Source organism: Physeter macrocephalus, chromosome 5, assembly GCF_002837175.3.
Source record: "Physeter macrocephalus isolate SW-GA chromosome 5, ASM283717v5, whole genome shotgun sequence".
Taxonomy (NCBI): domain Eukaryota; kingdom Metazoa; phylum Chordata; class Mammalia; order Artiodactyla; family Physeteridae; genus Physeter; species Physeter macrocephalus.
In genome coordinates, this window is record NC_041218.1 from 1,794,403 (window position 1) to 1,806,644 (window position 12,242).

A 12,242-nucleotide genomic window follows, 5' to 3' on the forward strand; every position below is an offset into this window, starting at 1 on the left:
AATGCAGGGGACACGGGTTCAAGCCCTGGTCTGGGAAGATCCCACATGCCGTGGAGCAACTAAGCCCACGTACCACAACTACTGAGCCTGCGCTCTAGAGCCCGCGATCCACAACTACTGAAGCCCACGCTCCTAGAGCCCATGCTCCACAACAAGAGAAGCCAGCGCGATGAGAAGCCTGCGGGCACCTCAATGAAGAGTAGCCCCTGCTCGCCGAAACTAGAGAAAGCCCGCGCTCAGCAATGAAGACCCGATGCAGCCAAAAATAAATAAATAAAATAAATAAATGTTTTTTAAAAAAATGCATAAAATCAAATATGCTTATCTGGGATCCCTGGGCCATGAAACCACTGAAGTTCATTTTGGGAGGACTGTACCTTGTTTGCATGTAACTGCCTAGTTTAAATTAAGTGGTACTTCATTTGAAAAATAATATATATGATTAGATACATATTCTTTTTTCTTTTAATTAATTAATTAATTTTTGGCTGCGTTGGGTCTTCGTTGCTGCGCGCGGGCTTTCTCTAGCTGCGGCGAGCGGGGGCTACCCTGTTGCGGCGTGTGTGCTTCTCACTGCAGTGGCTTCTCTTGTGGTGGAGCACAGGCTCTAGGTGTGCGGGCTTTAGTAGCTGTGGCTCGCGGGCTCTAGAGCGCAGGCTCAGTAGTTGTGGCGCACGGGCTTAGTTGCTCCGCGGCATGTGGGATCTTCCCGGACCAGGGCTTGAACGCATGTCCCCTGCATTGGCAGGCATATTCTTAACCACTATGCCACCAGGGAAGTCCCATATTCTTTTTAATAGATTGAAGTCTTATTAAGTCTTTAGTCTGATAAACTGCCGCCAGAATTGTTGCCATGATCTCATGGTGTGACCTATGCTGCATACTCTACTAAGGTCTGCGTCCCTTTTACCTTCTTTTAAAAGATATTTTATTGTATGTTTTCACTAACCTCATATTTCTTTAAAATATTATGATAGATTATTGTCTCTCAAATTCAGATACATTGGCCCTGGATAGATGTGGCTACAAAGGAGCTGCTATTTGAAACCTGCTGTTTTTCTGTTGTCTCCATAAGCTGCTTTTGTGGAGTCTGTCTGTATAATAGGTGATGGGATTGCATTGAGTGGGGATTCGAGTTAAGTTTAAAAGTCAGCTGATAAGGTGAAATTGAGTTTAGTCAAAGTTATTCTTGAAATTCCTAGATCACCCATAAAATTAAAGGTACATGATTTTGTCTATACAGTCCTTTGTGGTTAAAATTTTATATGGCCCCGAGTAGCTCTTCAGTTTTTTCCTTAAAGAATGTCAACAATCCCATCATCTCTCAGTTGACTGACCACTTGAATACTGTTTTACTTATTTATTTATTCATTTACCAGTAGTCAGAAAAACCCTACCATTCACATATTCTTTCGAATAAGTATTGGGCCTAGGACACGTGCTCATTGAATAGAATGACTATTCAGATTTCTTTTCAATAAAAAGACTTGTTTTTTAAATGTGTATAGGTGAATTTAAGTAACTTGCATGCATATATGATACAACTGCACTGCATTTCCAACCTGTACGACATCATTACACTGTATTTCCAGCGTTGGCCATTTCCCTGCACAAGCCTGTAGCATCCAACTCAGATGAATAATGTGTGTGTGTGTGTTTTCCCTGGGAAGGGAGTCACTCTATTTGTTTATTCGTTATGTAATAAGTTTTAAGTGTGTGCAAGGCATTGCTCTGGGCATTGGAATTATAGGAATGAAAATGACACAGTCCCTGTTCTTACAGAATTTACATTCTAGTGGCGAAAGTAGGCAATAAATAAACCACAAAGGAAAGAAACATTTCGGGCAGTGTGTGCTGTGAAGAAACATAATCAGGGTGGAGGGCCTTCCTTGGCAGGTCTGCTGTCTGGGGAAGGGGAATCAGGTGGCCTCTTGGAGGAGGTGACATGTGAACAGGAACCTGCATGAAGAGGGGACAAGGGTGGGGGAGGTGAGAGGGTTTGTCAGGTGTCTCTTCCATCACGACCCTGGTTTCCTAGTTCCGGGGAGCAGGCTGCACCCACCCGCCCCACACGAGCGGCACGGTGGGTTTCTTGTGGATGTAGGCGAAACTTCTGAGCAAGTGACTCATGTCAGCGCCATTGCTCATCACTTCCAAGAGGCTGCGATATGTGGGCAGAGTCACTTAGGGTTGACTGGGGTTTTCCCACCAGGTAACAGCTGTGCGTTTTACCTAGGATCCCACTAACAGAAATGAGAAAGTCCATGGAATTTGATCCATCTCATTTGTACTTTATTTTGTTATATATATATAAATTTATTGTACCTGATTTTATTAAGGGCTATTTTATTTATTTTTAACAGGAATCACTAGATTTGATCTACTTGGAGACTTTGGAAGGTTTAATTGGCTGGGAAATTTCTATATTGTGTTATCCTACAATTTGCTTTTTGCTATTATGACAACATTGTGTCTGGTCAGAAAATTCACCTCTGCTGTACGAGAAGAACTTTTCAAGGCCCTAGGTAATTCTGAGGTTTATGGGTATTTTTCTCTTTTTCAACTTATTAATAATTTTGACATTTCAGCTAATTTTAAGTCTTCACCTGTTCATTTTACCAAATGTGTAAATCCTTAGAGGTCACATTCCTGACCCACTACTTACTGGTTATGCTCTTGTATAAAATTACTTCATTAAGTCTCATCTTTCTCATCTGTAAAATGGGGATAATATCTTCTTCTTTTAGGACTGCTGTGAATATTAACCGAAATAGTTCTTTTAAGGGCCTAAGCATAATCCTAGCACATGGGAAGAGCTCAGTAAACATTAGCTCTTGGATTATGATGATGAGGGTAGGTGTGATGAGCTGAGGAGGATGATGTGCTGAGGGCTTATATTTTGGTATTGATACCTCTTACTATTTTTTAGTTAAAGGTTTTTTTGAGGATTGGATTTTATAGGTATCAGGCTGACCCACAATGATAATTCTCTTCAGTTAGTCAAATAATAATTCAGAATAAAAATATTAGTGTTCTTGGCGTTACTAAGAGAGAGGGCATTATGTATTCTATGAGTCATATGCATTGTGACAGTATTAAAAACTCAGAGGTTTGGCTAAGCTATAAAGGGTACAAAGGTAACCTGTGAACGTATTTTTCATGCTTGCTTCAACATTAGTACTAAACATATTTCAGGCTTTGTATTTTAGGAATACCAGGACAATATAAACTGTCTTGCTGTATAAACCCTCTTGGGTTTAGGGTGTGTAATTTTATAAAAGAAGGGAAAGGTACGGATTTATTGTAGGAGGTCCTGACATTAGCTCATTCACCTGAATGGACATCATCTGAATGCTTATACTCCGTCTTCCTTTGTGGCTTTTAGCTGTTGCAAAAGGCAACATAATGATTGATCGGTTAAGATTCCGTTTTCAGATACTTTAAACCTTATGAACAACAATAAAGCTTTGCATACCGCCAAGCCTTTCCAACCCTGGTGCTTGAAAGGATGACCTTTGGGAAGGAAAAAGGATTTTAGATTATCTATTCATGTCTGTTTTACTGCAAATTTATCGTGAGAGGGGGTGGCTGATGAGATATTGGCCCGAAAAGGAAAGTTACATCTCATTTCAGCTGAAGCACCAGATAATTTATGGATTTTAATGCCTAGGTTCCTTAATGCTGGTCAGATTAAAATCTAAAGATGAAGTCAGAATCAAACAGTCCTCTCAGCCAAATTTTTAGAGTTAAAATTTCATTTTTAAGCCTGTTGTAGCATCAGCAATATTAGTTAGCCATAATCTCAGATAAATTCCTACTTAATTCCTACGAAATGAGATGGTTATGAATAAATTGCAGTAAATTTAGCCTTTGAGTTGGGTATTCTGGATACCATCTTGCTAAGGAAGTCTTTATTAAAGCAGTAAAATGTAATTTAACCTAAGGTAAAGGTTGTAAATGTTGTGTTGGCTCTCTGACCATAAGAGGCAGTGAAATCATCAAGAGTTGTGTAAAACATCTAATAGATACAGTTTTGTTTTTTTGTTCCCTAATGTTTTCTGTTACTCTTTGGAATGCTCTAAGGAGGCAATGCCTTATACCTAGAAGAAGATCCTCATTAAGTGTATGTCATGTGTGAATGATCTGAGATCTTAAATATGATTTCACTGGGAATCATAATTTGATTATAAAATATAAACTTTAACTATATCCTTTCTTTTTTCTTTTTCTTCTTCTTCTTTTGTGTGTGTGGGGGAGGTGGGGTGGGAGGGGTTTTTCCCTCTGCTGCTGTGTGTTGAGAATCCTAACATCTATCTCATAGAGTATCTGGCACATAGCAGACACTCAGAGTGTAGCTACCATGATGGTGGTGGAGGTGATTGTTTTTGCAGAAGAGAGACATTGTAGTTTTCCTGAATGCATAACCTGTGCTACACCCAGGTTTTAGAAGTAACTCATTGAAATAATCGATCCTAAAGGGGTTCTGTTCCAGTGAGGGCGTTGATTACTTGGTCGCTGCCCTCTTTGCCCACTTCCTTCTGCAGCCGGCCTGTGTTAACACGCTTTCTCATGTCCAGCAGTTGTAGGTGCCTTTTGTCACTCAGTGGCTTGGCCGTTCCTGAGACAAGAACTGTTTTTTTGTGTGTGTTGGATTGATTTATTTTTCCTTTCCCTGTCAGGCATCATAGACAGGCTCAATTTTACCTTTTCTTTCATTAAGATGTGCAGTGATAGAAATTTAAAAATTTGGAGTGCTGTGTTGGATTACGAGGGATATAAAATTGCTTGCCAGTCAGGTAGACAACCATCTGAAATTTTAGGGGAAGAATCGTCTTATCCAGGTATATTTTTACAAATATCTAAGCCTCATAAAAATTGTTTCCTCAAAATCTTTTCCATGGATGTGTTGCTTATGTGTTCTTGACTGTGTTTATGCTTCATTTTGTTAAAGTGCTCAGAGCTTTAATGCCGCTTAAACTCTTAAAATTTCTTCTCACTTTTCTGCCTGTGAGGGCGCGGTATTGTTCTGTGTGTCAGGTATACTGTGTAAATAATTGCTGTATGATACAGAGGGAAAGTAATGTAACTTAAAAGGTAGTAATAATCTTTTACTCTGTGAAATATCTTTTTGAGTAGTGAAATCTTATTTATGGTCAGTTTGTTCTGTTGCCATTTCTTTCTTCTTGGTAGTGTCTTCCGTTGCTTTTCTTTTTACTTGCATGCTTTATGTTTTGGTGTGTCTTTCCCTGCATTTTCCTGTGAGTGTGTATGTATGGGTGTCTTTTAAAACAAAAATGGGATCATCCTCGTTTCAGGTTGTTCCCTGGGAAGGGCACTAGGTATGGGGAGAAGCTTGCAGGAGGAGGTTTATTAGAAGTTGCTCTTGGGACCAAGGTGGAGGGCGGGCAGGGGCAGGAGCTGTGCGGAGGGCAGTGGCCGCTGCATCTCACCGGAAGCCTGAGCCGGCCCGTGGGATGTTGGATGAAGGAAGGACTCCCAGGCTGCCCTGAACAAGGGGAGGCCTGACTGCCTCCTGGGCAGCTGTCTTCAGCTCAGGCCCCGGCGCTGCCGGTGGGGAGAAGGGCCCTTCCATCCTGCAGGGAGTGCAGCCAGAGCGGCACAGTTCCCTCAGGAGCACGGCACCCTCTGCCCGACCTCTCAACAATGCATTAGTTCTTACATTTTCTTCATTTTCCTGCAGGGCTTCATAAGCTTCACTTATCAGATACTTCAAGGGATTCAGAAACCACAAAGCCTTCTGCAAATGGGCATCAGAAAGCACTGTGAGACCCACAGCACCGCTCTGCAATCAAGAGCCTGAGCACCCCAAACTCGTGCCATCCCGTCAGTCAGGGGTGTGTCCTGCTGACTGTGGTCCGCGTTTAGGGACTGGGCCTGTCAGTGCCGTTTTCATAATCTAAGAGCTTGGCTCTTGCCGGTCTTCTTCTTTTTGTTTACCTTTGGGGTGGCCCTTGTAGTTTCCAGCCAGGCGCAGGCTCCGCGGGGCGGCGCGTCTTCTGGGGCCGTGTCTGCTTGCATCAGTTATGCACCCATATGAGAGTGTTAGAAAAGGCCAACTTTGGGGCTTTCTAAGGAGTCACTTAAATCTTGTTATATATTCCATTCAAAATGAATTCCATTCATGCCCTACATGAAAGGGCATCCTTGGTACTTAGATGTGAAATTTCTGCAAAAAATGAAAGCTTATAGATGATATTGCAGTGGGCACATTGGAACTGTAAATGGTTGCAAATTGTATTTTTCACTTCCTTAAAGAAAAAACAAAAGCGTAGTTCTGATTTATGTTACAGAATGATATTGACTGGACTTTGAGCCAAGGGAAAAAATACAAAATTCTTTTAAAACTTGAGCCTTGGTAGAATGCCACAAGAATACCTCCTACTGTCCAGTGGAATAAGCTATGGTAGGAAGTATTATGTAATCATAGTTCTCTGACAGTTTATGTGTATATAATTCAATATTACCTCTCATAACATGGTTGCCAGTGTTGAATACACTTGTAACTTAGATTTTGCCTTATAGGCTATATGTACGCTCAGTTTTTTTTAAACATTTTTTTCAGAAATCCCTTAATTCCCTGTGTCCATTATGAACTATAAGTGCTCTGTGGTAGACACCCCTTCTGTCGCCACAGTCCTCAGGCTTTGGTCACTTCTGGACATGCCAGTTTAAACATCAGACTTAACGAATGTTACCATTTAACACCCAAAGCACACAGCATCAGCATTCATGATTCAAGAAATGTTTTGCAGTGTATCGTGGTCTGATGATCATTCAGTTATTAGATTGTAAATAATTCTTGGGATGGGTTCTTGACTTTAAGTCCACTGAATAAAAGCTACAACATTATTCTCCGCGTTACCATCCACTAGGGTCGAGTATCAGAAATTGTGCGTGCAAAAATAGCAGATGGGTCCACTTGCACACAGTTCTTATCATGCAGCCTCTGCAAACACGTATGTTCATATGCGCTGTGTGTATGGCAACAGATTGTGTTCAGACAAAGGTAAAAGAACAGTTTTCTCAAATTGTTGAATTTAAAGGGTTTTTTGGGAGAAATTTATGAAAAACAGGCTATATCTATTTTGACATCCAAAATGTCCACTTAGATCCAGTATAATAAGAGAAAGTAACCCAAAGCTCCATTGTGTATACTTCTCCTTTATTTATACCTCTGCATTTCCTTCTGAGCTTCTCTTCTTGTTAAAATGCAGCTTAGTTTTAAAATAAAAGAACATTTTGTGATTCTAAACAACACTCAGTAAATACCACCAGTCTAGTATGAGTGAATTTCTCAGCATAAGATCCACATACTGAGAAAATGAATAAAAATTGGCTGCTTTCTAATTTTACTGGTAATTATACCTACTTAAGTGATAATTGCAAGTTTTGATTTTTACTGAAACTTGCTTGCTTTGAGCAGACCAGGTCAAGGGGAGAAGAGAAAGGAATTCCTTTAAATAAAAGAATATCACTTTTAACTTACACCGGTTTCAGGGCAGACATCCAGAGGGAGAGCTTCTGGGTATTTGTAAGATGTCTGGAAATTTTTGAGTAAAATATTAAACTTTTCAATGTCTATATCAACGCTTTGTTCATTTGAAAGTTTCTTTCCATCAGAGTACTTAAGCCAGGTTTGGATTAGTAAGGAGTGAAATCTGTTATAAATTCCTGAAGCTCTCAGTGGATGCTTCTTCATTGCTGTGTGGAATAGAGGGACGGTTTTGAACCTTGGGTGCAAGATGCCTTCTGTGGAAGCAAATACAGGTTGTCACATCCTCGGTCTGCACGTAACGACAACCACTTGAGGCTCTAGAAACACCTGGTGTATTCCTGGTCACAAGCACAATCTTCCTCTTGAGTGAGACACTTACTCTAAAAGCAGGTGCTTCTCTTGGATGCACACTGGAGGCTGGCATATGCACCTGTGGCAGAAGTGGGTGCAGCGCACTGAGGCCGAGCACTGGAGGACCGGTAAGGACAGACAGGCACCCGTGAGCTTCCTGTTACTGCAGTTGTGAGTGCAGTGAAGGGAGGGCACGAGGCCTCAGGTCCGAGGTCCCGGTGCCGGCAAGTCGGACGGGCCTGGAACTGCCTTCCTTCTAAGTGGATGGGGTACATCACTGACTGCGTTAAATCAAATGCTCCTTTTATTTTTTCTCGCCGCTAGGATCTATTTTAAAAGGGCATTAGGCACTGCAATCACACAGTTTCTTGAGGAGACTGGGCCAATTCTTATCCTTCATTGGTTCTACAGTATGCAAATAAATTATTTTGAAGTTATAAGTTTTACAGATGATAATGTTTGTTACTGATTTTCCAAGATATTTCTTAGATTTCAAATTTGTTTAGCTTTATATACATCCTATGTAAAAATAGACCTGCTGTAAATATGAGACTTTATGTGAAAATTACACACACACACACGTTAGCACCTTCAGTGCCACGCTGAGGGGTTGACAGTGGATGAGAATGAAACACCTTCCTGGTGGTTCTAAGTCTCGAGTGCGTCAAAGGTGCATATATACCTGACCTTCGGGGCACCGGCTTCTGCCTGGTTTTCTGGAGCAGTCGGCCTCCCTGTGGCCTCTGTAACCGCCTTATTGTGCCAGCAACACAGGCTTACATCGCGTGAAAGCCCTAGGTGGCTTTCTATGTTGTTAGCACAGTATTTAGTGTATAAAGGCAGAGTTCTTAAAATAATTTTTTTTAAGTATGAGGATACATGCAGTACTGACTTTTTAAACTTTTAAAAAATTGGTATGATGTTACTTTAAAAATAATGTTTGGATGCACTGGCAAATTATTTTTGTTTACAGAGTGTTTTGTTTACAGGTTATCAGTCTTGTTTCTATGAGATACTTTTAGTGTGACTTTTCAAATGTCTCAGAAATTAAAGTTTTACAAAAAGTGATTTCATATTTTGGTTTACAAGTACTCAAATGTGTTTTTTATTTTTTAATCTTAAATACCATCATGGCTAAAACTTAAGGGCATATATAGGTTATTTTCATTTCAGTTTTATAAAGGGCAATAACTATTCTGGTGGAATGTTGAATTGAGGAAGGAGTGGATATTTTCTCTCCTTTTTGTTGGGGAGTTTTTGATCAATTTCTTGCAACCTAAAATGTAGCATCAGTAATTGAAATCACGTATGTTATTTATTTGACTCATTTAGATTTCATTTCTCTAATTTCTTCCATTGAAGGACTGAGCCGTATACCTGATTGTGGCGTGAGCAGCTTAATCCAGCGTGCTTGGAAGGCAAATGCCTTTAGCATGTGGTTCATTCACTGACAAACAGAAGCCTCTACGGCAGTGGCTTTCAGAGTTCTGACCAGAGTAAGAAATCCAGTTTACATTGGAACCCACACACACATACATACTTCTCTACATACAAACGAAAAGTTAACGAAACAGTACCTACTTTTACTGTGTGTGATGCATGCTGGCTTTTTCTGTTCTGTTTTGTTGGTATTTAAAAAAAAATACTTGACGCAAACCACCAAGTCATCTCCTGGCTGAAAGAATGCAGAGCATTTTTTTGGCTTTTGAATATTGTTCAGGTAAAATTCATGATTGCAAATACCACTGAAACAAAAGGATTGCGTATGCAAATTACTTGTTGCACCGAAAAGCGTGTAATGAAAATCAGTAGAAATCGCTCGGACTCTAAAGAGTGGATTATAAAATTTCAAAACTAAGTGATTGATCCGTATGTCTGAAAGGAGTAGTGTGCTGGGAGCTGGTTTTCAAGATAAGTTATTTAACTTCCAGTTCTTTGCAGTTCCATTAGGAACAGTTTTTTCAAGTTCAAATGTAATCAAACAAGAAGTTCACACGGAAGCCAGTCATGCTGGATGTGGCTTTGGTGGAGTGTGCTCTTCTAAAGGTGTGAGGAAGTCAGTTCTCAGAGCGTGGGTTACAGAAGGCAGGGCAACAGCAGCAGCTGCGTGCATGTTCTCTGAGGGCCAGAGAGAAACGGAAGCGTCTTCAGTGTCTCAGTGTGAGGAGGCTGAGATTCAACTGTGGGCTGTGAATCTGAGGAAGAAAGTTGCATCCGTTTATACGACTACTGTGTGAAGGATGTAATGTCTTTTCCTTTGAAAAGCTCTTATTCAAAGAATGTACTGCTTACGAACAGTGACACTAGGATCGAGGGTTTGGGACGCTTCTGGAGCTAGCACGTTGATTCTGCAGGCTTCCTTTCACAGCCCTCTGGAAATCTTCTACGGTTTTTCTCTGTCGGCTTAACAGTGGGCTGGAGGTTGGAGTGACAGAGGTATTATCGCCGACGCTAGCACCTGTCTCTCCCCAGCCTGTGCCTGTTCAGAGAGTTTCTCATCACCTCCACTCTCTCTCATCCTCTCTTTACTTCCGTCTCAGCAGTGATTCACTTCTTCTTTTCTCTTTTTAATCCTCACTGTGGCATCTCATCAGACCTCGGAGTCAAGGAGGTGAAGGGGGCGTGGGGGAAGGGAGGAGGTGGGTGCGGTGTTCTTGCTCTCAGCAGCCCGAAGACCTGGGAAATGGGAAAATACACGCCTCCATTTTACAGAGTAGGGGCCCAAACACACGAAGGTTAAGATTTGCTGAGGTCACACAACTAGGGAGTTGAAGAGCTGTCTGTGAACGCAGGTCAGTCTCACGGAGTCTCACCTCTTCCTGGTTTGGGGGTTTTGATTTCTTAGTGACTCCAGTCGGGTGGTTCAGAATTTTCCAACGCCAGGATATTGAGTCAAGTGTTGGAACATCGTCTGTCTTTCCACTTGTCTTAGTGCTGATGGGGAGTTGCAGAAGTGTGGCATAGTCCCAGGGTCCACATCTCTAGGCCTTAGAAACTCAAGCAGACTTAATTCTTTCTCAGTTATGCAGCTAAACATTTAATAATGCAGATAACATAAGTAGATATCTAAGATGTGGTTATAAAATGAGACCGATTTTATGTATATAGCTTGCAAAAGGGACTTACTGCTTTAAATTGGTAATAACAGCAACAATAATAGCGGTAGCCACTTAAATAGTGCTTTCCTGTGCCAGGTATTGTTCTAAGCATTTTATATGTGTGTGTATATGCATGTTTATTTAAATATGTAGCTTATTTAATCCTCCTGACAATCCTGTGAAGTAGGTACTGTTACTGTTCCCACTTTGCCGACGAGGAAGCTAAAGCACAGAGAGGTTAAGTAACCTGCCCGGGGACCCACAGGACACAGGATTCGAATCCCGGGCCAGCTGGCTCCTGAGTCCTTACCCTTAACCACTTTATAAACATTGCTTCTCGGATAGACTTTACTTACCAATTACAGCCGATGGAAAGAAGGCACCTGTTTTCACACAGGAGGCCCTGAGACTAGTTGACAGAGCCCTGTCTAAGCTCAGAGCCTCTGAGACCGAACAAAGGGACTTGTTTCAAATTGTTACCTGTCTTCATGGTGCTTGGTGATGAGGACACGGAACCAGGTAGAGAACACGTGTGAGATATTTGGGCTTCAAGAATGTGGCTTGATCGCCTTGGAAGGAAGAAACACGGTTCGGGAAAAGTTTTTTAAAGACCAGGGAGAGAACACGTGTGAGATATTTGGGCTTCAAGAATGTGGCTTGATCGCCTTGGAAGGAAGAAACACGGTTCGGGCAAAGTTTTTTAAAGGTGATGGCTCTGCTCCACGTGTCACAGGTCGCAGCCCTGCAGGTTCCCGCGGTCCAGCGAGCTCTGCATTTGGGAGGGGTTTAGGCAGAGCCGCTGTGAGCCACCGGTGCTCAGCGAGCACAAGCCTGGAACTGGCGGCCTTGAGCCCCAGTGTGGGCTGACCAGAGCTTCGGTTTCCTCATGATTTCTGCATTCCTTTCCCCAACAGGTAAAAGGGGCAGGACCTGCGGTTGTGAAAAAGCATGAGGCAGTAGCCATAGTTATCTACCAATCTGAAAGGCGGGGAATCACACCTGTGTACCATGTAGTGGAACACGCCGGATGGCTTCTGTATCTATGTATGTGTATCTGTGTATGTGCATCTATGTATGTGTATCTGTGTATGTGCATCGATATATGTGTTATCTGTGCATGTGTATCTGTGCATGTGTATCTGTGCATGTGTATCAGTGCGTGTGTATCTGTGTATGTGTATCAGTGCGTGTGTATCTGTGTATGTGTATCTGTGTACGTGTCACGTGTGCACCAGGCTGTGGCCGACATGCCACAGCCACTGACACAGGGCCTGAGA

General features: G+C 41.9%; 1 protein-coding gene across 5 annotated transcripts in view; it reads left to right on the plus strand.

Annotated features, from left to right (window-relative positions):
- The window catches only part of LMBR1 (limb development membrane protein 1), a 150,363-nt gene extending 141,519 nt beyond the window's left edge, over nucleotides 1-8,844 (plus strand). Inside the window, exons 15-16 of one of the 5 annotated variants that reach the window (XM_055084718.1) lie at nucleotides 2,364-2,525; nucleotides 5,702-8,839. In XM_055084718.1, the coding sequence (XP_054940693.1) occupies nucleotides 2,364-2,525; nucleotides 5,702-5,787 (248 nt within the window). In that variant the 3' untranslated portion in view covers nucleotides 5,788-8,839. Of the gene's footprint in view, nucleotides 1-2,363; nucleotides 2,526-5,701 lie in introns of all 5 variants that reach the window. The other 4 variants (XM_024127858.3, XM_055084720.1, XM_028489514.2 and 1 more) reach the window with 4 other exon arrangements.
- The last annotated feature ends 3,398 nt before the right edge of the window (nucleotides 8,845-12,242 follow it).